The following is a 25,092-nucleotide window of genomic DNA, read 5'->3' as shown; positions in this document are numbered from 1 at the left end:
GTAGCGCGCGCACGATATCCGCCTCGTTTATCCTTCAGTTTTTTTCTCGTTGTTTTTTTTGTGTTTCTTCGTTTCGAATCCGCGTACTTATTCGGTTTCTCATTTTCAGGGTTAGATATTGTTCGTCTCCGAAACGGTTCGAAAAGTTTCGCGGTACCATTCGGCGAAAAGTTTCGAGCAAGGAAAAGGGTTGAAATGCGATACGCTGTTTACGGCTAGGGAACGGGTGGAAGGGGATCGAGAGAAGGGCAAAGGACAGAGATGAGAACAGACGCGAAATGTTTTTCGGGGATGTCCCGGAAAAGAAAAATTCCATAGCGGCGGGGGTGAAAAAGGAAGCAGACGAAATTCACGAACACCGTTTAGACGCCAGGCAGCAGGCGGAGGAGGTGCGTTGCGTGTGTAACACGCAACCGCGATTTGCGTCTGCGCACTTTTTCCCGCACGGCTCGCCAAGCAGCGGCCCGCGCGGGTTAGAGAGAGACAGCAGCGCGGCGCTCCGCCACGAGGCCGTTTCTCAACTTCTGAGCTGCAAATGTACAAGTACCAACCACATTTGCGTATCCTGGTAGTAGTTTGTCGCTGCTGGTTCAGCTTCCGCTTCGTTCCTCCCGTGTTGGCCCGTCGCGTGGCTGTGTTCCGCGGCGAGGTGTATATCCCTGCGTCGTCACGTTGCCATGGAAATAAACGCACCTTCGTCCGATTTCCTTGTTGGAGAGGAATCAAAGAGTGTATGTTGATCGCGCTACCGCTGCCACCGCCGCGTGTCGTCACCGGAATCGTTGCGCTACGCTGACGGCACCTTGACACGTTTACCCCGACACGCGTGTTCTACACCATTGCAATAATGTCGAAACGACTTCATTATCGGCGCTCTTGTTATACGTCGATCGTTATCTCGTCTGATAGACGAATTCGTACGATTCGGTGACGAGATAGACCGAGACGGAGATTGAAACGGTGTCGCCTCACCGGATTGGATGTTCCCGCGCTTTTTCCCTTCTTTTTTTTTATTCCGTGATCACCCTTTAAGGTAACGACGTATACACTTACGTGAACGTGTATACGCGGGGACGGATTACGTGTATACACGTATATACATGCATGCACGCCCGTGCGTACTAGGACGAGAGATCGAACATGAATGAAGAAAAAGTTTATGTTGATGCTGTCGAAACGTAAAAGGAGTCGGTGGTAACACAAGGCGACCCGACGACAGTTTCTAACGACACGAGGGTAGGTTTGAAGCGTTGCGCGGGGCGCTGTCGCGGAAGGATCCCCACGGATCTTTTCGGTCGACTGATAAAAAGGCTTGGAAGCTGCCTTGTCGCGATGGACGAGGCGTATACGGACAAAAAAAGTCGCTGGAAGGGGAAGCTCGGGTGAGTCTCTGAGTCGGGAAGGGGAGAACGGAGGGATCGTCTGTCGGTGGCGGCGCTGGGGTGGGGGCGGTAGGCACGGCGGGGACGATACCGGTGACGGGGTAGAGAGGTAGAGACATATACACATAGACAAACGTGGGTCGGGGTGAAGGGGAGCTATCGCCGCCACCGCCACCGCCACCGCCGCCACTGCCACCGCTACCGCCGCCGACGTCGTCGACGCTGCCACGATGATTTGACTCTGCTCGATACCGCTGCCGACGCTGCCACGATGATTCGATTCCCCTGTTAGCTAGCTAGCGAGCGTTGGTCGCCACCGCTACCGCCGTCGTCACCACCGCCGTCACCGCCACCGATGCTGCTGTTGCTACCGCCGCCGTTGGTTCTCTGGTGGCCGGTGCTGCTAGCTTCTGGCTGTTCTAGTGTCCTTGGTTTCGCTCTAGCAAAGACTAGCGTATACTAGTTCCACGTCGACTTGCGCGTTTGGAGAAACTCGGCTGGCTTTCCTGCCGCCGCTTGCACGCCCACGGCCAGGGCTGTATCGCTTGGGGCTGCGCCGTTCATTCTAATCTCATGACCTCCCTACTATTCATGTTACGCTCTTTCTTCCCAGAGACGTGTTCAGACACACGGTCGCCTTCGGTTATTTCTTGCACAATGGGAACGCGCATGACACGCACGCAACACACACGCAAACACACACGCAACACACACACACACACACACACACACACACACACACACGCGCGCGCGCGTATGCGCACGCACGCACGCATGTATACACGCGTGCATGCGTGAACGATACCTATCTAAATTGGTTTTTTCTTTTTCCTTTTCTTTTTTCTTACGTTGTTTTTCGTGATTTACTTGACGCCCGATACGGCTTATCTTATCGAGGCTTACGGATTTTCCAAATTTCTGGCATTGGCGCGTGCGCGTACACGTGTGTGCGTGTATCTATGGAAATTAATGAAATCGGATCAAATCGGCGTGCCGGAAAGGTTGTTTCGTCGGTTGTTCGCGCGATTATATAATGAATGGGACGATCATGACGTGGAGGTTGAACGAGCAGGGTGACGGGTGCAGCCGCTCGATCGACAGTAGTCCGTTCGCCCGTTAGATAGCCGCGACGTTTCGATCCGTGGAACGCCTCTGGAACGTCGTCCCCTCGAACGCGGCTAGAACCAGGGCCTGGATAGTATCTAGGGAACTTAGAAATCCAGTGGAAACTAAGGCGAGTAGAAGGGATACTATCGGAGGAGGTGGCAGCAATGGCGTTCCAAGTTGCGAGGAGTAGGCAGAGAGGAGAGGGCTGCCTCATATACCAGGGAAAAGAGGACGGCGGAGAGGGTCGAGGGAGGACGGAGAGACAGAGTCGAGGAGTACTACACGTGTCGCTGCAGCGGGGTGTTGACCCCAAATAGCTTTTTTAACGTGACGTAACCACGAAAGGGTTGAGAAACGGCTAGCAACGTCGTTCGACGGCAAACCAACTTCTTAACTAATGCCAAGCCCTTGCCTTGTCTTGTCTTGCCATGCCTTGCCTTGCCTTGACTTGCCTTGCCTTGCCTTGCTTTGCCTTGCTTTGCTTTGCCTTGCCTTGCCTTGCCTTGCCTTGCCTTGCCTTGCCTTGCCTTACCTTACCTTGCCTTGCCTTGCCTTGCCTTGCCTTGCCTTGCCCTGCCTTGCCTTGCCTTGCCTTGCCTTGTCTTGCCTTGCCTTGCCTAGCTTTGCCTTGCTTTACTTTACCTCACTTTGCCTCGCTTTGCCTCGCTTTTCCTCGGTTTTCCTCACATTGCCTCACTTTGCCTCGCTTTGACTCGCTTTGCCTTTTTTGCCTTTTTTGCCTTGTTTTGCCTTGCTTTGCCTTGCCTTGCCATGCCTTTAAGCCTCGTGGCTCCCTGTTGTATGTGTGGCACAACGATCCTTTCATACTCGAAAAGCCACTTGTACAGTTCTTCGCCCGCCACCATGACCACAATGTTATAATTAAGATCAGAGATATGCCCTCAATGTTTATATGTGGCGCATACACCCAACGATGCACTGTGTTAAATGCACATTGAATGGACGCGAATTTGTACTGTCGTTAAAAGAAATTGATCATCGTACGCTCTATAGCAATCTGAATGTGGACACCGATCTCATGACCACCGTGACACCGATTGATTAGATGTCAATAAAATGCACAACACTGATGATGTTTCCCTATTTCATATATGTTAATAAAATGCAACGAACTACCATTTCTATGAGTTAATTACACTAACAAGTGAGAACTAACTTTATTAACAATACTGTTCATTTATGAGCTGCGTGTAAGCTTCAGACTGGCCCATATATTATACAGGACAGACTTAGAATTACAGCAATGTTTATTAAGTACTGTATACATAAAAAATTCCACGTGATACATCGCGAACGCGAGAGATACGAACCGGGTAATACGATGGTCGCGATAAATCCTCGACGCTGGTGCATTTTTCCGAATCGAAAATTGTTGATCGCAGCGTTTTCAAATGCGGGATGCGCGGCACACGGGAATGCCGAAATTCGACGATCGATCGTTCGGTTATTTATACCGAGACGCATGAATTTGCATTGCAATTTACGCAGGCATACCGCGGCATTATTTTTATGGCGCTAAAGGCGGAGTGTGGCTAGTCGCATGGTCAAGGGTGACAGGTTACGGCATAATTATAGCGTGGTTGCAACACTTTCAAATAGTTTCTCCGGAAAAATTGTGATTTATAGCAAAGCGGGCAGCTCGAGACGGTTTCGCGACCGATCGCCGGATCTTTGTCCGCGAAATCGAACGGTCCCGTCGACGTTTTCCACGAAATAATTTGAAATAAATAATTAATACGCGTTTTGTCGCGAACAGATTTCAAATCTTCGCGAGGACATTAGAGTTGATTTAGGAACCCAAATACCGATAGGAGGTTAAAACGACACTTAACCCCCCGTCGCGTATGGTTTCCAGTTGGAACGGTACTGGTGTGTCGCAATACGGCCGTATGTGTACACTGTGTGTACCTACTTAGGATCATTGAGAAGGTGGAAACGCCAACGGAGATGTATATAGAGCGTCCCTCGTTCCCTTTTTATTTCGTCATTCGATAACGACACACAGCCTTTGAGGATCACATATTTTTTTTGTTTTCTGTCTCCATAGAGTTTGTACAGACCATAGTGCTGGGGACTCGATGCACCGAAAGTGTGGTGGAAAAACCGCGCGATAGGTGGTACAGTAGTGAACAAAACCATGCCTTTCTCTATCTCCTTCCTTAATATCACGTATACATACGCACGCCGCGACAGTAGTAGCTATCTTATCAAGCCAGCTACACCCTGAGAGGCGTATACGATATTTTTCCTATTTGCTCCGGAAAGTACAGTGGTTCCCTATATCGATCGAGGCGACCGACCCTTCTAAGGTCAACGTAGAGATGCCGAGGTCGACGCAAATAGAAAGGGCGAGATACGAAAGCGGGTCCGGGCCCTTCGAGAAGGAGATTCACGGTGCCGGACGGACGACCGCCGTGGTTCAACACGAACCGGACGGCTGTTTAGAGGTTCGAGGCAGATATCCTTATCCATCGGTGACCGCAAGAAATCACCGTCCGAAGGAAACCGACGTGCCTGTTCTTCCTTCCATCCGCTTCGGTCGTTATTTCGCGCCGTCTTACTCGGATTCTCGCGGGGCCACCATCCGTCCGATTAGTAAGCAGAATACCTAAACTGTAACTAATGAATAACGGTACTATTGTTGGCCGGGAGTAGCTCTTGCGCTGAGCGGAGCCGCGCGAACACTCGGTCAGTCCTGTGAATTCGTCGAAAAACCGACGATGCGGCAGTTTCGGTCGGGGAAAAACGAGGTACACATAGAAAAGGGGGTTAAATATTCCGCCGGGGGAAGTTGGAAAGGAGTCGTAGAAGATTCTGTCGTTCGATAAAAAGAGTCGACAACCGTGGAGGCGAGTAACGGCGTGCATACCTTACGTATACGTTAGGAAGGGGATGACTCGAAGGGACATTGCTCCCTGGCCTTGCTTGCCCTGCTCTGCTCCGCCGTGTCCAGAAAGGATCCACCTATCGTCCTGCACTCTCACGGCCCTTACGGACCGTGACACCTCGAGTTTGGGTCCTTCCGGCGACAGGTACCTCGGCAAGAAAGACTTCCTGTTTAGCCGACGCGAGGGAAGAAACCAGTGGAAAAAGGGCGGGACGAGCTAAAACGCGCGGAAACAAGTGGAAGAACCGTCAATACCATCATTTACTCCGATCACTGAAATTGAAATTTTTTAATTATATAATTATGGAACCGTTCCGATCGTGGAACCCAAATTCAAAAGTTTTTCGAGCTCATTCGAAATCGCTATCTCGCCCTTCTGCGTTGTTCCTTGTCGTCTATATATACATACATATTTTTCGCTCTCATTCTGTCATTGGAAGAGCCAGAAAACACGCTATCAAACACGGCCACAGGATACTCCAAATTAACTCGTCGCCGAAAATAAAGGGCGCACGAGAACATTTCGGCGCTGGTTTCGGGGACGCATCCGTCACCCCAACAGGTGGTTACGGGGCACACGGAGCCGATGATAAAACTTTTCTACCCCCGTGATCGGACCCTACGGATCCTCGGCCGTCGAGTCGGTTTTCGGTTACGAGCCTGCCGCCTTCACGTTTTCTATCCCCGCGCGGCCGCCCCTCTCGCTCCGCTCGCCCTCGGCCACACCGCCCGACCACGGGATTCTTACTATCCCCGGGCTGCCTTTCAGCTTTTTTCCCTCCGCCCGTTCCCTTCTTCAACCCGCTGGTGCCCCCTCGTCCTCCTCACTGCCCACCTACTGCCGCCCGGCTCTATCTATCCGACGTTCACCTACGTGACTATCCGCATCCCTATTCCTGACTTCTAAATCTAACCCTAGGTCTAACCCAACCTGGAGGCGCCCTTATACCCAGACGGCGGGCGTCATGGATGGGGAGGTGTATATATATCCCCACCACGGCATCCCTCATCGAGGGGTCGTTGATCCCCCAAGGACAACGACCTTGCGTCTGCGGCAGCCAACCGTTCGAACGGTTCTGGGTTCCCGGATTCCTCGATTACCAATATCTTTCACTCCTCGCTTCTCTTTTTCCCCTGGCTCTTCTTGCACCCCAACCTTCTTCCCCTGCTCCCACCATCGAGAGAATCTCTCCTCTCCTCCTCCCCGCCTTCAGGCCCCTGTGCCCTCCCCCTCCCCCTCGCCGTCCACGCACCACCTCCTTCGTAACCGTCACCCGACGCCTTTCATTTTCCTTTCCGTTTTCTTTCACTCGGCGCGACCGAATGATCCGCCTTGTTTCTTTTTTTCTCAGTTTCTTCTTTTCCTCGATCTTTTCTATCGGCCCCGACCGTCAATGGCGGCTCGTCGCGTCCCGCGGAACCGGTGCGTAGTACGCGAACCGGTGTCCGTGAAATCCCATTTCGTTAACAGCGACAAAGCGACCGGGAACAGTTAGAGGCGCGGCAGCCCGCGCGCGGACACAAGAGCGGATCCTTACCGCCAGGGGTCACTGGGTTTATAGAATCATAAACGACCGCTGTCGCGCGCGCGCGAGTAAGCGGACACGGTCGCTTTTCGAATTACAGGGGAATATGAAAAATTCATACGAGTCGTCATCGATATGCATGACTCGACCCCGACCCGCATATACTCTCCTCCCTCCGCCGTCGTTCTTCCCCGTCGTCGTTGCGCCTTTTCAGTAGTCGCACGCGATAGAAACGCGCCTCGCGAGAGCCCACACGCGCGACTCATCGATCCCGAGAGAGTGGCGAAGGAAAAGCGCGTGCAGGAAGACGGGGAAAAGAGGGAAAAGAAACAACGGGTTGGAAAAAAGGAGACCGCGAGCAACCGACGCGCGGCGCCGCTCGCTGACGAGAAAAACGCGCGGCCCGATATTCGCACGCACGCGAACACCGCTCGCAGATTCTGAATGGAGACGCCGCGCGCCCGATAGGAAAAATCGTAACGAGACAAGCGACGGTGTGTTGTTTACTTTTCCGTGGAGCTTGGAACTCTTATCCAAACATGACTGATACCTGGTACGTTAAAACACTGCTATATGGTTCTCGTAAGTGGGTGGACGGGTGGGTGGCCAAGTACACACGTAGGACAGAGCCCGGTACACATGTATGACATATCTTCGCGCGCACGCACACACACGGACACACAGGAACGCGAGACAGCGATACGTGCAGTGTTGGCCGCGCGGACGCGAGTTGGGAGCCGCGGTGACGTAATCTTCGAAGGGAAGGAACAACATCGTCGTTGACCTACTAAAGACTCGACTTTTCTTTCGTTCTGTTTTAGCCCTATCTTTTTCGACTTCCTGATATGAAGCGCGCGATCTTTCGGACGACGATCCCTTATGAACTTATTTTTTCGGCTCTTCAAAGTCGGGAAATAAATTTTGTTCACTTTGATGTTTCGGGTTTACTGGTAGCGAATGACGTTGAAATCAAAGGGTGATTTCTGAATTTTGCTTCTTTGCAATGAACATCGAATGGAAAACTTAGAATTTGTCGAGAATAAAATGGAGGATTTAAAACCGAAGATGTTCAAGTGGAATAGGTACAAGTAATAAGAATTTTGATGGATGATGAAGAGTTGTAATGGCAGAAAGGAGTGAGGCTGTTGTCAATGATATAAGATATTTGCACGTTGATTTATCGACTATAGATTTATTGATGATTTTCTTCGATTTCAATGAGCGAATTCAATGCAATTCGGTTCGCTATTGGAAGTTTAAGTCTGATGCTGATGAGCCATTGAAAATATTAAAATGCAACGAAAATTTTACAAAATTCTAATTTATTCGTTAGATCAGCGGAAACATACTACAAAAGGCACGAAGATATATAACTCAAGATAGCGGTTGTAAGATAACTTATGCAAAATGTTACCTTTTTTAAAACATGTCAAAAGAAGAAGTAACATATTTTTATGATTTCAAAATATAAGTTGATATACGTTAATAATTCCATTTAAAAAACTGTTTAGTATCTCTGAAAGAATTTGAGAATTGCTAAAAGAGTATATCTTTAGTCTAAAAAATTACACGTTTTTATACTTATATAGTAAAGTTATTTTATCATTGTTATTATTTTTAACAGTTTTCCTATATAAAGAAGTTATTTTATCGTTGTTATTATTATTAAAAGTTTCCTGTATAGAAAAGTTATTTTATCGTTGTTATTATTATTCCCTACTAAAGTTTCAAAGAATGCGGTTCCTTTGGAGGTAACGTTACCTATGTAGAAACCATCAGGTTATATATGAATAAACGTGCGACAAGTGCTGTGCCGCAGAAATACCAAGGTAGGTCCTACAGGTCCCTCCATGGACCACCCTATCGTTACGCTGTGGTGACTTCTGACGCGTGAATACGCCCTTTGTCCGCCGCCTGGCTCTCCGTCTCTCGTGTTTCCCTTTATTTCCCGTCCCTCTCTGCACCCTAAGAGAGCCCGACAGGTAAGCAGGTAGACAGGTAGCAGAAGCAAAGTCAATTTCAATTCGATTCAAAAAGACCTAAACCCGCATTGTTACCGCTAAGGGTACTCCGGGTTAGCTGGGGTTTATTCGTATAGCGGGATCTCCGAGCCACTTAAAACCTGACTATGATACCTTTCCACCTGTTTCCCTGCGCTAACGCTCAAACCTTTTTTCTTAAAAAAAGAAAGAGTAGTAAAAAAAATAACGAATGAAACATTTTCGTCAGAATTTTTCTTCTCGTTTTAGTCTTTCGCAAATTTTGGAATCCCATTCATGGAGAAGGATTCCTAGAAGATTAATCAGTACGTTCATCTTCGGATATTATCAGGATAGTCTTTTTAAAACGTCGGTTCTCTATTCTTCGCCGTAGCAGGTTCACCGAAGTAAACGAGAAACCCGACTGCCAGTGGGTATGCAGCTTCTGGGATTGCATCGGACCAGTTGGACGTCTCCCGCTGGCTATGGCGTGTCGGGGTGGTTGCAACAGGTTGTTGCTGTAGCAGCCACCATCACCCGTAACCGCGGCTCCCTTTGGTTCACCAAATAACCTGGCTAGCAAGGAATCCTTTAGGAACGACACACAGGAGGATCCGCGTGATTATGTCGGATACTTTCTCTAGAGGGCCGAAGTCGAAGGTGATCAAGGTACGCATACCATTCGAAATTAATATATTCACCGTGTACCCCTCTCGTCGAATCCGAGCGTGAACATCAGAAATACCAAAGTGGTTCCTTCGTAACCGTCTCGCGAGCAAGCGAGCGAGCTAACTGGCGCTCGCGATACGACGATAACGTAATATCTCTCTATCTTCCACTATCGCCCTTTCGGAAGGGCATTGCCTTGGCCGCGCCAAACAACACGTGTACACCGCCGTGTCTCGCGCCGCGTTCGAACCCGCTTCGATCCCGTAAACTGGTAACGAGAGTAATAGCCATTTCGAGGAAGCCCCTCTAACCGACCCACATTTTTTATTTGCTCGGGCATTAGACCGGCCGGGATGATAACTTCGGGGAACACGGAAGGATCACACCGTGAGCAACCCCACGCCGTGAATACTCGCGGGTAGCGAACCAAACCTCCCATAAAACTTCGAGAAGATGAGCAGGATGCAGTGGACGTAGCCTGACGTAATGCAGTGTGGGAGCGGCATGGCACTGGAGGGGGGGTCAATGCCCTCGTACCCGACGACCACCGTTCCCCAGCAACCCCGTGGAAGAGAAGCCGGGTACCATTCCTGGGAATGCTCTTCACCCCGTGAACCGTTTAGGGTCCCGATGTCGTTCGCGCGTTGAGGTTTAATTACATCCGTGAACTTAAAGAAACTGCGGTGAGCTCGGAAATTGAAGAACAATTGGCAATTATCGAGACGCTGGGTATTAAAGTGATACGATTTTTCGTCTCGACGATGGATCGAATTTATTTTGCAGAAATGTACATTGTACATTGTATCGTTCTACTTCTGACTGACTAGGTAGAATATTGTAGACCTTATTTGGTAATAAAAACAAGTTGAAAGGAAATGTAATTACGTGCCGTCTGGTTTGAAGATATTGAAAAACAGTCTGGACCTTACATTCCTTTTTCTAGCTTTGTTCGAATTGTGGGCGTTGTGTCTCGAGAGCAGTCGCAGTGGTAGTCCCTGAAGCAACTCGAAAATTCCTTGGTCTTTCACCGAAGTTTTTGCCAGTGGGCGTCGATCGTAAAAAAAAAAAGAAAATAACTCTGAACGCTGAGCGAAGAAGAGCGGCTTAAGAAAGCTACGAATTTCGTTGAACCCCATTCCACGCGTAAGGATCGAAGCCTGACTGAGCTCTCGGGTGATACCGTTAAACTGACTTCCGTCTGCCCACCTACCTACCTACCTACCTACTTTCGTCCTCGTACATCGTCCGGCTCCGTCCAAGCCGCGTATTTCGCAATCCCGAAGAGAGAGAATATCTCGGTGTCAGGGGCTCAAAATATTTGGACGAGCGTGACTGCACACCACGCTAAATTCGTCTAGAATACGTTCGGTGGATAGAGGTGTTAGCGACGAAGTGTCAACGCCAAATGAGCCCGTAAATATTTGGTATCGTTTCCCTTATTTAAGCACCCGTATTTACTACTATTTCGACGAGCTTCAACGGTTTTAATTTGTTACCTGTCCGAGAATAACACGTGCCACTCTAATTTCGAACTTTTGTCTTAGGAGCACGGTTATATGGGGGTACAAAAATTTGGAATCATCTGCCACTTACGAAAGTAAAGGAACCATTGTCGGTCGAAAAGGGAACATGTACGAATTGTGTAATACGAATTGTGTGTAATACGTAAATGATAATGTAAAACTTAAAACTGGAAGGGTTGGAGTTACTAAAGCAAATATTTCATTCGTAATTCTAAATTTTACTGAAGTTCAATTATCAAATTGCATTATTTATTTCTTGTAACTATGATTCGAAGATGAATTCTATTTGAAACATTAATCGAGAAATATTATATAAAGAAAATAGAGGAGTATTTAAAAACTATACGACGTATAAATTAGTAGTGTAAACTCGTGTTTATTGATTTCGAAAAAGGGTTCAATGTGATAGTTTAATCTTTTCCCAACATAAGTAATTGGAAAAAAAAGTTATATGGAAGTACGAAGATTGAAGTTAATATTTTCCGTTTAAAAATAGTTCAAAAAAGTTGGAGAAACGCTTCATTAATGAACGAAAGTTATATTCAAAACACTCATAAAAGTATAATATAACTTCTTTTGATTTTTGTAAATTATCGTATATGTATACAATCTTAAAAAAGATTCGAGCAGCTCTGCTATTCACACAATTGAAACATACAATCCTTTTACTGAAATCTCTCCATATGCAAATAAGATAATTCAAAAACATTCCACGCTCCAAATATTCCTCAAAAATTACCTAATAACTTCATTAATCCATAACGAACGTCGTTCTCTTTGAAGATCAAGAGGCGCCCCGAATGTTGCAGCGACAGCGTGTACGTCGCTGATATAACTTCTTGCGGCGAAATTCTACGATGGCCGAAATAACGGACCGTCACCGATGCGTCGAAACGCATCGCGCGGCCAGGAATAGGCGACAATGTCGAAATTTTGGAATTAATAACCGGCATTTCGTACGGGTTATTCGAAGTTCTCCACGGGAGACACACCGGGTACCAAGGCACGTTGGTACCAGCAAGTAGGCTGATCGCGCGAGAGAATCCAGCATATAGAATAGGTCACACCCTCTGGGGACCATTATTGCCGAGCAGTGTACGTGCACGTGACTTGTATAGGGTCGACGTAAGTGGGTTGGTGCAGTCGTTACTGTTGTCCTCGGTACCCCCTGCTCGTTCAACGACCCCGCATGTACGCACTCTCCGCTCGCGGTGTACGCATGCACGCATGCATGCACGTGACGGGAGGCTCGGTGCGGGAACGGAGCGTAGGACGGTGACAACGAAAAAGAACTAAGGAATCAGGAGTGATTTCTTCTCTTTTATTCTAGCGTACGTATTTCGTCCTTTTCCCCCCTTCCTCCTTTTGCTTCTCCTCTTTTTTCCAACAGCGCCGCCACGTGTGTTCACCGCCGAACAATCATCGGCCCGGTGAATGTATCCGCGGTTCGTCCATCAACGACGCGGGGAAACGCGGAGATTTAGAAAGGAATCAACCACCCATTGTAAGGAATCTGTTACGATGACTGATACACTCCCGGTTAACACACGGAACCGGGTACATTCTCACGCCCCTGATAATACTGGGAAGGTTCAAGAATTTTTCAAGGGGCAAACAGAAGTGTGTCTGGTCCTCACAAATTTGAAAGTGCATTACAGCATGTGAAATTTACGTCGAACCAATGTTGGTTTCTTAATTCTCGATACAATACACTGATACCGTTATCAAGAAAGTCTTCTTATTGGTATCTTCGGAGCTGCGAAGTCCGTTTCCAAAGACGAGCCCACCCGTTCGACGAATTTAAAGTACCATTCGATTCATGGTAATGATAGGTTACCGCAGACCCGAACAACACGGTCATTCTTATCGCGTACCCCTCGGGACTCGATACACGGTCCTCGGAAAAGGGTTCGAAGTGAGAACACGTTTAACACATTCCGTGTACCTAGAGGGGACCCCGCACACGTGTGTCAAATGAAAATTACGTACGTGGAACTGGGGTCACGTGGGGATCAAGGGTCACGGGAGACAGGAAGCGGCAGTATTGTGTACCGGATGTCGCGACTTCCGAGTCCTTTGCCCTCGCTGTTTTCCACCGCGATCGTCGCTTCGATGACACGGTTTTCGATACGGGGTAAGATCGAGACGAATAAAACGACTCGTGGCGAACGGACCCGAGGGAGGTTGGACGAGGGGAATGTGGGGGGTGATGATGGTGGTTGCGGCGGCAGGTAAGGGGACAACGGGTCCTCGGTGTCGATGAAATTTTCGGGTATGTACGCTTGGATCAAGAAACGTTTAAAGATGCGCGCGGAGTGGCCGGCGGAGCGCCCTAACGCGCCCTCCTCGAGAGATCAGTCGAGCGAGCAATAGAACGAGAGAGAGTATGAGTGAGGTCGCGCAGTCGAGTCTCTGATAAGAGCGACAGAGAGAAAGAGACGGAACGAGGGAAAGAAAGGGAGAGAGAACGACGGGGAAGGAGTAAGAGCGAGTGAGGTAGTGGGAGCGAGAGGGGGCGAAGAAAGAAGGGAGAGAAAGGGACGGTGGCAAAAGATCGAGAGGGAGGGCGGCGGTCGCGGGGAGGGAGGAGGGTATAGTCGTCGTGAGCTCCTTACAGTGCATTGCCTTTACGATGCCTCGAGTCCCCGTCACACCCCGTGCCCCGACAAATCGCGTACGACGTGCCTCTCATGAAGAGATCCACGAAACCAGCCTCGCCGTCGAGCGATTCGGGTCGTCGAGATTCATCGAGAGGAAGAGTTTTCTGTATGCGTGTGACAATGGGGGGGAAAACACACGAAAGCGTCCGTGTGCCGCGTGTATACGTGCTTTGTGTTTGCGTTCGTGTACGCGTGTCCGTATGCACATACACGCGGGGGCCAATAGGGTTTACCGCACCCCATGGACTAGCTGATCTCCACGAAGCAAAAGAGCTGATCTCCTGCGCGACGTTCTCCTTTCGTTCCCCTCAAGAACACTGAACTCACGTCTACCGTACAGTGGAGACTTTCACCGGGTATATATGTTGTACGCGTTTCGAGGGTAACAAGATTATCGGCGTCGCGGGCCTCGCTCCGGCTGCGTTCGCATTGTCGACGCGAAGTATACGGATCGCTCGAAATTTTATTTTTTTAAAATTGCTATTACGATTATGGTCGTATAAGTAAAGGGATCTTATGATTTGAAGGTAGATCCCCTCAATGACAAAATTCAAACGAATAGATATTTGAATCCTATGAACGAACGATTTAGATTCCGTTCCGTTTAACGTATCGTAAATCACTAGGGAATACTTGGAGGTTTACAGGGCATGTCCATTCCAGGGACCCATTGTTCGGGTACAGGGGGTCCGTACCCGCCGCCCGAAACAATTTTAAAGTCGGAACGGTTTATAGCATCTAAAATAGGTTGTTCCGAGTTGGAACTTTCGAAACAGCCACGTTTCATAGCGCACCAGTGCCTTCGCAAGAGGGGAGCGCAAAGATGTGTCCGTCCCCGATCCCCACCATCCCCCTTCGGTTCGTTCCATCTTGCCACGGCACGTTTCTCATCTCGATGTCACGACAAATACGTGTCGCTTCCTTGTCGTGTGCTCGTATCTGATAATGATGTAGACTCCGATACACGTATTGTGTATATTATGTATATGCGATATACCTGTTTTCGGTTTGTTTTCGTCGATGGGGAACTCTGGACTCGCGATAAAGAAAGTCGGCGAAGTAGGAAAAGAAAGGTCTACACGCAGAAATAAGCGTTTAAGCTAAGTGAGGGGGGTAGGGCGGGGGAAGAGAGAAGGGGAAAGAGTGAAAGAGAGAAAAAAAGACGTGACGTCCAGCATTAAGTCAAGTAGTACCGGTAGTACCGTAACGGGTGGATTCATCGGTTGTCCTGCTTCACCTGTGTCTGCAGTTCACGCCGGTTCACGCCCTTCTTCTTTTACACCGTTCTCGCTAACGGTTAATCGACGTCGACCACTTCTTGCGTTTAAAAGATGTACGAATGCATCGGTAACGCCATCCGGTGGCAATACGCCGCAACGAGCTTTGCCGCCTATCGTTTTCTGTTTTCGGTTTACTGGAACATCGATGTAACCTAACATAATTATGATCCTTTAAAGAAACTTACTTGTCACTGCAGAATGGCACATTTACTGGCCGGATTGAAATTGAAGGAGATAGTAAAAATATCGATTAGATACAAGCACGGACCGAATCATTGGGTTCGTATCCTGTTATTATGAATGAAAGTTTGTGTATATCTTTTATCTGATCTTGTAAACATATCCAACGAGTGTGAAATTTTGACAAGTTTTTTTTCTTTATTTATCTACTTATAAACTTCATTTATGTTTCTACTTTGCTTTTAATTTCTATGTTAAATAGTTTATTGTTAAAGAAGGCCACTAACTTGACTTCAAAAATCATTATTCCTTAAAACAAAACACAATTCATAATTGAATTAATAACAATGGAATTTATTTTGTAATACATAATTTGTACATGGTAATTAATACAAAAAAGCAAAAACTATAAAATAGTGTTTGCACTTAAAATGATAATGTTTCAAGTAATAATTAATGGAAAGTTATATAATCAATAATTTTAAGGACTACATAAAAAAAGTTTAATAATTATACTTCGTGATGAAAAACATTGTTTTATTGTAACAGCACCAATAGTGGATATGAAAATAGTACAAGGTTTTTTATAATGAACAAACACATTAGAGTTTAATAACCTTGTATTAATAGAGTGCAAAATATTTTAGAAAAGAAATTACAAAAATATATAACAATTCTAATATTTAATAATGAATAAAATTGCTAATATATACAAATATTGCAAGTAAAGTTTTATTTCTCTATTCAAAACTAATAAAATTATTAAACATCTAATATTTTAACAATTTTTATAGTCTGTGTTAAAGAAAAAGAAAACTGCTAAAGATAAAGCATTGGATCATTTCGATGAGTATTATGGCTCAGTTTATGGGGAATCATGGGAAGGCATACGAGCCGCTTTATTAGATGAGAAAACTAAATATATGGCAGTGGTTAATAATTTTAGTGATGTACAAAGAATACAAACAGAGTTACAAGTAAGTACTTAATGAAACTTACAGGAATTATTGAAAAAGTTACATAATTAAGATTGTTTCAGTTATTAGGTGCAATACACTTAAAATCGTTGTACAATGTTTTTAAAGAAGATGAAAAGAATTACCAAAACTCTGAACCTACTCTATCACAGGATATAGAAAATCCAATGGATGATATTATAAAAAACCTTCAATTATCAGAATTAGAATCCTTTTATCCTAATGATCATGTTCTCTCGCAAACATCATTAACATCAGAGGAAGATGAAGAAGATAACAAGTCGTTGATCGAAACAAATAAGCCATTACAACCTGTAGAATTACAGTCTATAGAAAAAAGTTTAAATGAAATTGATATTGATAATGATCGTCTTATTCAATCATCTTCAGACCAGTCTATGCTTTATGAATATGTGCCTGCTACAAAATTAAAGGGTTACTATTTTAATGTTAATATTAATACAATATTTGTATTAAATGAAAAATAAATCAAAATATTACATGTATGAAAATCTGTTTTACAGGTTTGAATGATTATGTGCTAGAATCTGATTATTATAATTTTTATAACAAAGGAGCTGACTTCAAGATAAATATTGTTGAAGAATCTACTTTACCATTTCCAGAACACTTACATGTATATACTTTTGAAGATAATAATTATACCAGATTCCCATCTCCTAAATTGGGGTCCACTGGTGTTTTAGGTTCATATTTTGCAATTTTAATGGAAATAATCTGTTACTGATAGATACATACAGATAAATATTAGTAATATAGAATTTTTGTGTTCTAGATTATTATTTGTTTGATGGTGGATCAATATTACCCGTTTTAGCTCTTGACATTAAATTAGGTGATGTTGTGCTCGATATGTGTGCTGCACCAGGTGGTAAAGCTTTAGCTATTTTACAAACTCTTATGCCACGTGTACTGGTTGCTAATGATGTTATGGAATCTAGAGTAAACAAATTAAATAACGTTGTGAGACAATATATGTTGAATGCTTCCAAGTTAGGAAATATGTTATATGTAACAGAAAATGATGCTCGATATATTGATGACACAAATGTGTTTAACAAAGTATTAACATTTATTTCATTTTGAATACTTTTTCAACAGCAAGCATATGAAGTTTCTAATTATTTTTTACTTTTCAGATTCTAGTTGATGTACCTTGTACAACGGATAGACACATGGTACATTCTGTCGAAAATAATATGTTTAAACCTACTAGACTCAAGGAAAGGATAAATCTTCCAAACGTCCAATCTAGTATTTTAATGTAAGTGTACATATAAACTTATTTATAGTATAGTATTTTATTTTCATTCTAATATCTTTATTATACTATTATTTTTTTTAAATAGGAATGCACTAAAACTAGTGAAAGTTGGAGGTACTGTTGTTTATGCAACATGTTCTCTTAGTCCTATTCAAAATGATGGCGTTGTGCAAGTAGCATTGAAAAACGTCTGGGAGGAAACTACATCTGTTATGGTTGTGAAGTATGTATATTATATTTATATTGTAGAACATAATTTTATTACTTGTATTATCTGTATTTCCTATTTATATGGTTTTCACAGAGATATGTCAAAAGCTTTATCACCTTTAAAATGTTTATACCAGTTTGCAAATATAGGACTGAAGTATGGTCATATTGTTGTTCCTACGCATGAAAACAATTGGGGACCTATGTATTTTTGTAAAATCGAAAGGATACAATAAACGTGAGTAATTTTATAATATACGAAAATATGTGTGTATAAAATGTACATACTATTGTAATCGTATAATTAATGTTATAAAAATTTAATATACTATCATTTAACGTAATATTAGTGAAATTTAAATACAATAAATATACAAAAATCCTTCGATGTAAATATCCTTAATGAATTTTTCTACATTACGATAATTGTTCAAAGAATTTTTATCCGTTACACAATAATTATTAAATAACTTTTATATACATAAATATAATGTTCATAAAATAATACTGTAATTTGATTATATATACAAATTAACAGTATGCGCGTCTAAGAAAAACTTATTTTTTAACATCTTCTTTTAGCGGTAACGTTTGATCACTTGTTTCTTCATCGGTTGGTTTAGTTTTATTCCAAGGTTGTTCTTCACCGCTTCCAAAAATAGTATATACTAACATTTCTATTATGTACAATACTACAGTTGTGAAAAATATGATCCTCCAGGCTCCTATAGTTTGCTATAAACAGATCAAAATTTAATAGATTATTAATTAAAGTCCAAGTTCAAATCTGAATTTCGTAGCATAGTTAATTCTTTGCAATATAATTACTTACATTTCCATGCGTCAACTTTCCAACAAATATTGGTACTACAAACCCAGGTATAGTAGCAACGCAATTTGTAATGGCAACGAGAGTACCGGCAAAATTCGGTGCAATATCAATATGATTTGATAGAAATCCACTGTACATTCCACCAATGCAAGTAACACCAATAGTCATTAATGTGACAGCTAATGCTCTATTACACCCAACGTATGAAACTCCTATTAGGCAAATCATGGGAACAAACGATGCTGTACAAGAAAACGTATTTTAATTTACATTTCATTAAATTCATGTTCCATATACAAGAACAATATAAATAAAAAATCTTACAAAATAATGTTCCGATTTTTCTTGATACCGTAACAGTGATCCATTTCTTTCCCTGCATGATAGCTAAAGTTTTGCTAAGTACCATAGTAAAGAGCCACATACATAAAAACGGCATAGAAGAAAGTCCAGCGTTCTGCAGATAAATGAGTTTAACTTGTATAATATAAATTTGAAACTGTTACTGATCTTTTAATATATATACTCACTGAACTCATGTCGAATTTTAATATTTGATTCATAAAAGTAGGCAATTCAATGAGTAACATGTACCAGCCAAAATTACTACAGAAATGAGCAATTAAAATTGCCATAAATGGTTTCGATCTGACTACTTCCCTCCATGGTACTAGTAACGTCTAAAAGATAAAACATTTCTAAATAACTATATCTAAGATCTATTTCAGTTCCGGTGTGGTCATTGATGCGTGGAAAACGTTTATAGACATCGCGCGAGTAGGTTTAACGAATAGGATTAAGAGAAATCTGCGCTGTTTTCCAATAGTTAAAGTTTAAAATACCGGAAAGGTTCAGTATTAATACTTAATATTAATATTCATGCAACTTATCGAACCTGTTTTTCCTCATTATCATCTTTCGTATGTCCCAAAGATTCCATGATGTAGTTCTTTTCTTCTTGGCTAATAAATCTCGTTTGTTTTTCCGGGCTGTCCTCGATCATTATCCACCAGGCAGTACACCAAATTAAACAGAGTGCCCCTTCTATATAGAATATCCACACCCACTCGAAATTTGCGGCTAATATTCCCGTTAACAGTATAGAAATTACAGTGCCAAGTGCGGTTCCTATTTTTGTAATTTACAACTTTATTCATAAATGTATTCGTATTATATTCATAGAAAAATAATAAAATATATTCAATAGTTAAAATACTCAAAAGTAGTAGGTCGAAAGGAAAATTCTTATCAAACAAAAACTAATAAAAATATTGAGTTAGAAAGTGTACAAAGACGATATATAATAACTGTTAGTATACAGATAAATCTAAAAATGTATTAACAACGTCACATGCTTAAACCAACCACGAATTTAAAAGTACAGTTGTACAAAATAATGGCTCACATAATAATTAATAAATAGAAAAGTATAATAATTAAGAAAGTAAAAGGATGTTTGAAATAATATTTTTGCTAAAAAACTAATACCAGGTGAAAGAACATTTTACAATTATTATTTATACCTGCATAAACGATTGAAGCGAGCACACTTCTTTCATTCGGTGGAGCCCATTTAGCAACCATAACGTGCATAGCAGGAAATGTTACACCCTGCAATAGAAATACTCGTGTACTTCACGCTTTACTGAAATAGCTGGTCGATGATGTTGAACAAGATATTATTACTAACTCCACCGATTCCTTGAATGAATCTCATCACAATGAAAAGGGAGTAGTGGAGTTGTGCAGCAACAGGTGACAATATGGACGCCACTACGTTTAGAAGTACAGATCCATTCATTACCCATTTCGCGGACAATAGTTCAGCCATTCTACCACCCGGAAGCAGAGATACCATGTATCCCCAAAAATATGAGGACAAAATTAGACCTTGCAATGGTTCATTCCATACAAAGGGACCATCCTACATAAAATACATATTATTTTCATCCGGTATCACTGTATTAAATATTTTTAGATTATTGTATAGTTATTGCTTGGAATGATTTTGTAAATTTCGGTAATTATTTTTTTGTTTAGAAAATCGATTTAGTGGTTTATGAATTATAAATAATATATTATAGAAATCGCATTTGTTAAGATACTTTTGTGAAAATTGGTATACCTCGACGATATTTTTCGTCGTGTTAAGAGACAGACCATCGTGTTGACATTCATCCATCGTTGTAATTGCAGTTGCATTCTCCGATTTGATTTCATGCAGCGTAGACTGCTTTACAGCTGTGTGGTTTACCATAGCTACTATCGCCACGCTTACATTTACCTTGAACCCATAAATAATAGCCAGCCCAATAGAACCCATTACTGCCATCAGGTACCGTGCAGGTAACCCGATACCTTTGCTGTCTGAAATTACATTTAAAAATAATCTTTTACCTATCTTTGAATATTGTAAGTACAAAAAAGGTGAATAAAATTTAAATATGAATGAATAGACTGATAAAGTAGGGACACGTTATGAAAAATAAATATATAAAACGAAAAATAAATCAGACAAGTAGATATTGGTAAAGAAGTATATAATACTGAAAAGTGTTTAAAATATATGAGGAATTGAAGAATTTAATTCTATCATAAAAAGTATTAAATATTTGTTTAGATAATTATTACAATCAATTAATTTACATTAAACAAGAATTATTACTTAATAATGCTTATTATGTCCTTAAATTTTTTAAATGTTTATTTATCATTAATGGAGTAGACAAAATTTAATGTTTTTCGTAACAAAGAAGACGATAATAGCGAATACGTTAAATGTAATATAAGAAAGGATTAATCTTCGTGAGAATATAAATTTCGTTGTGTTTTGCGCGTTTGAATGTACTATAAATATGCATAGATTTGCAATGATGTTACAAGGTAATTTACATATAAAGTTCAAAGAAAGTGGCGCGTTTCTAATAAAAGCTAAGGTTTAACGGCTGCGAAAAGTGGTATTTTCGGTAGTGTCGGCAACGTGAAGACGATCGGAGGACGTGCCGAATGGCACGAAGGCAGGTGAACGTGCTCCCAGATCTTCGACTTCGCCTGTTCTTGCGTCTGAGGTAAGGGATTACGAGTAAGTGAAAATAGCGCGTTCGTACGTGACTAATTGTATATATCACGATTCAATTATGCACTTTCCTGTGAAACGATTCATAAAAACGAATAAAACCTGCATTAAAAATGTTTACTGCCATTGAATATAAATGTAATTCCTACCTGTAATTAAATTATGCAATACCACGTATCAAAAAAAGTAGACTTGATTTCGTTTTTGACTCTGAGTATATCGACACAAGAGCCAATTAGCTCGTATCAAATAAAGTATACGATAATTTAAATAATTTTCATGAAATTCTTCTTCGTTTTTTGATTTAGTAATTCATTTCACTTAAACGATATTCACATAAATGAAATTTTACAAATTAATCAATTCTAAGTAATGAGATGTAATTTTAAGCAACTTTCATTCTTTAATTTCTAATTAATGGATCTTGATGAAGAGTTAGAGATATAAAAATACATTAATCTTTAATCTTAAATTCTCATTTATAATTAAGGTTAATGATTATTTCATTCTGCTTCATTTATATTATTTTCTCATTATTGTCTCGTCATTGTAAGTGGATGTTATTACTTAATAATATTCAATGCATATGGCAAAAGTTACTCATTATTCCATTCAATGATACTAATGACGTCAATTGCGAACACTTTATGTGATGAGGTGAACTGTCTCGTACTACTATTTGTATAAAAATATTGTGTTTTTACGATGCGCGTTTGTCTTCGTTCAAAAAATGGGTCAACGAGCACATAAACCGCAGTTCCAGAATATCTCACTGATCAAATAACTAACATCCAAATACAACGACCAAGGCGAAGAAACTGGGTTTAATAAGGATCAATTGACAATACAATTTAGGCGATAAATTTGCATTTCAGTTCAAAATAAATCACGCATGTAATTCGTACAAATCAGTATGCGAATGTAAATTTTATCCATCAAGAAGAAATTTATATTCTATTAATAGAAGTGTGTAAAAGTGATAACAGCGTAATACGACGATAATTACCAGCTATGGTTGCAAAGGAGTTGCATCAACGTCGACTCTAGCGCGGTTTTATGAACGCCATGTGTCTTTGAAATTACATCATCTATTAGATTCACCAATTATTGTGGAATTACAATTAAAACGATGTTAATCAATTAAATGCTTTTGAATAGTATGATATACATTAGTTTCCTATATATTATTTTTAATAGCCAATATAATAATAATTATTCAGTTCTCACCATTTTTCTGATACTTTCAATTATCTGGCAATAAAATATGGTCAACAGAACGTAACCAGGAATCGCGTAGCGAGAAATGATTGCTTAAAAGACAACAGAAAAATATCTCTTCAAAAAAAACAATTATTGATATTTTCTCAAATGAAACTATATATCTATTTTTAAATTTGTAGCATTATAAGTATTATTTGTATTGTACTGTATGTTAGTAGAATAATATATAATACGGAACCTTTTCATTATGTGAAGTCATTTGACTCATATTTAACTACGAATTGTTACATAGATAGTAATAAAGTAAATATATTTCAAATATTCCAAAAATGTGAAGAAAGTGCACAAGGTTGCAGTGTTATATCAAATAATATCCAAATAGAAGTCAATCATTACTATACATTATACTCTATACATTTTTTCAAATAGAATTTCTTAATGCAATACCACATATTGCATAATGCTTGTTTTTAGAAAACTCTCTTGGAAAATTTCATATTTCATAAAGACCTACGTTTATGCATTCATAACATATTCAGAATTTTGTATCAGCTATTGAATAGTTCCATATTACAAGAAATATTTCCTGCGAAGACAATCTTTTTTTAAATAATAAATAATATTTATAATAATAAATTTTTAAATAAAGTGGTAACTATTAGGTTGGTACCTAATTTGCATGTTTATTATTAGATTACAACAGTCTATATAATACTTTAATAAATATTTACATTACCATGTGGAAAACTGTAGAATTAATATTTAAAGATAAATGACAACGAATAGTTCGTTTACAGTCAATTCTAACGCAATAATCACTTTTTAGGTTTCAAAAAAGAAAAGAAACAGAGATTACAGGGTCACGACTGGAGCAAAGGACATTTAGAGGTCACAGGGTTGACAGTTGAAAAGGAGAAAAGACCGATAAAACCCTCGATACGAACGAACAGCAAACATTACCTGGTTTCCCAAACATCTGATCATTAACACAATAATGCCAAGAATATTAACTAGGAAGGGATGTATTCACTCACCTTTAGAAATGTTTTTCCCGGTCATGGCTTCGTCGGGTCAACGACCAAGATAACACGATTTCACTAGTCAAAACACTATTTCTACGAAAGCAGTGCCTCGAAGTTAGATTTTAAAATTCGATTCGATGCTATTAATAATTTGAAACTGCACGATTTCTTAGAAACCACCTGTCACTTCAAACTTCGTACAATTCGGATTATCCGATAAGATTAATTTTTATAATCGCGATGGACGAATCTCTTTTTTAATTTCGATTGATCAGAAATCGGTTAGGAAACAATTATTTTTGGACTTTACCGTCCTTCCTTTTCGATTCCTCATTCGTGCAACGTGCTACTAAAGCCGAGCGAGACGCTTCGGATCTCTCGAGCCTTTCGGGCGTGCGCCTTTTCTATACATGCCGTACACCACGCGTGAACGCAGGCTCGAATTCACTGTGTTACACCACTTTCAACTCCGTGACGCAAACTATTTACGTTCAAATCTGTCATCGATTCCGGGAATTCTTTCCACTTCAATCTTTCAAAGAAAATTTTCGATAGTAAAATATACAGACGATATCCTAAATTTTAACGTTTAACCTTCGGTATTTCATATAACATCAGACAAAAAAATCCGGTTCGAGTGAATAATTATTTTCCGCGCGTGTACGTAACTGATGGGAACTGTAAAAATAGTCGCAAAAATTGGGACGACTGTTTAATAAAAATTCCACAGTTGTGTTGCTTATAAAACTGAATAACGAAGTTGTGCTTATTATTTGTTTTATATCAGAATAGCGACACGTAAAGTTTTCATCTTAATGTTTAGAAGATTACCGTAATTTAATCGTTATTTAGAGATGCATGAAGTTATTTAACAGAGAATATTATTTTACTGTATAATTCTGTTAATAAGTAATATTTCCGAATACTTTAATATCAAGCGCGTAGATTGTATGTAACTTCCTTCTGCCATTGCGTTTTGAAATTTTTGTTGCGAAAAATAAAAAGATTTCATCATTCTATTGTATAAAATAGATTTAAAATATATTAATATTAGTTTGTAAATAAAATTAAATATAAAAATATGAAAATAATATCCGTAAACATGTTTACGATTTCAACTCTAATACTAGGAAAACTAATCGTTTTATAAATTGCTTACTAATAATAGTTAATTAATACAGCAGTTACATGATAAGCTATATTGTAAATTCTGCAAATAATTATCTTGGAATGTAAAATACAAATGCAACGTTCT

The 25,092-nt window shown here is 41.2% G+C and overlaps 3 protein-coding genes and 1 long non-coding RNA gene across 9 annotated transcripts in view; 2 read left to right on the top strand and 2 right to left on the bottom strand.

Annotated features, from left to right (window-relative positions):
* Nucleotides 1–1,314, bottom strand: part of ttk (zinc finger and BTB domain-containing protein ttk) — a 56,652-nt gene extending 55,338 nt beyond the window's left edge. The window contains exon 1 of the mRNA XM_076372145.1: nucleotides 552–1,314. The gene's annotated coding sequence lies outside the window, so the exon portion shown is untranslated. The remainder of the gene's footprint in view (nucleotides 1–551) is intronic.
* A 3,981-nt stretch (nucleotides 1,315–5,295) lies between these two features.
* On the top strand, nucleotides 5,296–10,441 carry LOC143175117 (uncharacterized). Its single transcript, XR_012999769.1, has 3 exons — nucleotides 5,296–7,476; nucleotides 9,300–9,571; nucleotides 9,915–10,441. It is a non-coding gene; the product is annotated as an uncharacterized LOC143175117 (long non-coding RNA).
* A 4,668-nt stretch (nucleotides 10,442–15,109) lies between these two features.
* Nucleotides 15,110–18,760, top strand: l(2)10685 (5-methylcytosine rRNA methyltransferase l(2)10685). Of its 2 annotated transcripts, XM_076372002.1 has the most exons (9): nucleotides 15,110–15,313; nucleotides 16,009–16,191; nucleotides 16,254–16,626; nucleotides 16,716–16,898; nucleotides 16,988–17,274; nucleotides 17,352–17,476; nucleotides 17,562–17,699; nucleotides 17,781–17,924; nucleotides 18,566–18,760. In XM_076372002.1, the coding sequence occupies exons 1-8, from the start codon at nucleotides 15,233–15,235 to the stop codon at nucleotides 17,920–17,922; spliced, it is 1,512 nt and encodes a 503-aa protein (XP_076228117.1). In that variant the 5' UTR covers nucleotides 15,110–15,232; the 3' UTR covers nucleotides 17,923–17,924; nucleotides 18,566–18,760. The 2 variants fall into 2 exon arrangements, with proteins under 2 accessions (XP_076228117.1, XP_031850578.2); XM_031994718.2 differs by having other exon boundaries at nucleotides 17,781–18,760.
* Nucleotides 18,245–25,076, bottom strand: MFS3 (major facilitator superfamily transporter 3). 5 transcript variants are annotated; one of them, XM_031994713.2, is made up of 9 exons: nucleotides 23,850–25,076; nucleotides 20,644–20,885; nucleotides 20,209–20,442; nucleotides 20,042–20,129; nucleotides 19,414–19,646; nucleotides 19,049–19,198; nucleotides 18,843–18,975; nucleotides 18,519–18,760; nucleotides 18,245–18,421 (listed from the first exon to the last, which is right to left on the bottom strand). In XM_031994713.2, the coding sequence occupies exons 1-9, from the start codon at nucleotides 23,872–23,874 to the stop codon at nucleotides 18,245–18,247; spliced, it is 1,524 nt and encodes a 507-aa protein (XP_031850573.2). In that variant the 5' UTR covers nucleotides 23,875–25,076. The 5 variants fall into 5 exon arrangements, with proteins under 5 accessions (XP_031850573.2, XP_076228116.1, XP_031850575.2 ...); XM_076372001.1 differs by lacking the exon at nucleotides 23,850–25,076 and adding an exon at nucleotides 23,776–23,806; XM_031994715.2 differs by lacking the exon at nucleotides 23,850–25,076 and adding an exon at nucleotides 22,822–22,915.
* Nucleotides 25,077–25,092: the final 16 nt, after the last annotated feature.

The sequence above is a fragment of the Nomia melanderi genome, chromosome 11 (genome assembly GCF_051020985.1).
Source record: "Nomia melanderi isolate GNS246 chromosome 11, iyNomMela1, whole genome shotgun sequence".
Lineage (NCBI taxonomy): Eukaryota > Metazoa > Arthropoda > Insecta > Hymenoptera > Halictidae > Nomia > Nomia melanderi.
The sequence above is the reverse complement of the archived record's forward strand: the minus strand, read 5'-3'. Positions and strand labels throughout refer to the sequence as shown.

Coding starts and splice junctions, on each gene's coding strand:
- MFS3 (XM_031994713.2), bottom strand. CDS start 23,874: ATGACCGGGAAAAACATTTCTAAAG. Junction 20,130..20,208: donor TCATTCAAGGAATCGGTGGA/GTTAGTAATAAT, acceptor TTTCTATTGCAG/GGTGTAACATTTCCTGCTAT. Junction 19,647..20,041: donor CGCTTCAATCGTTTATGCAG/GTATAAATAATA, acceptor TTACAAAAATAG/GAACCGCACTTGGCACTGTA.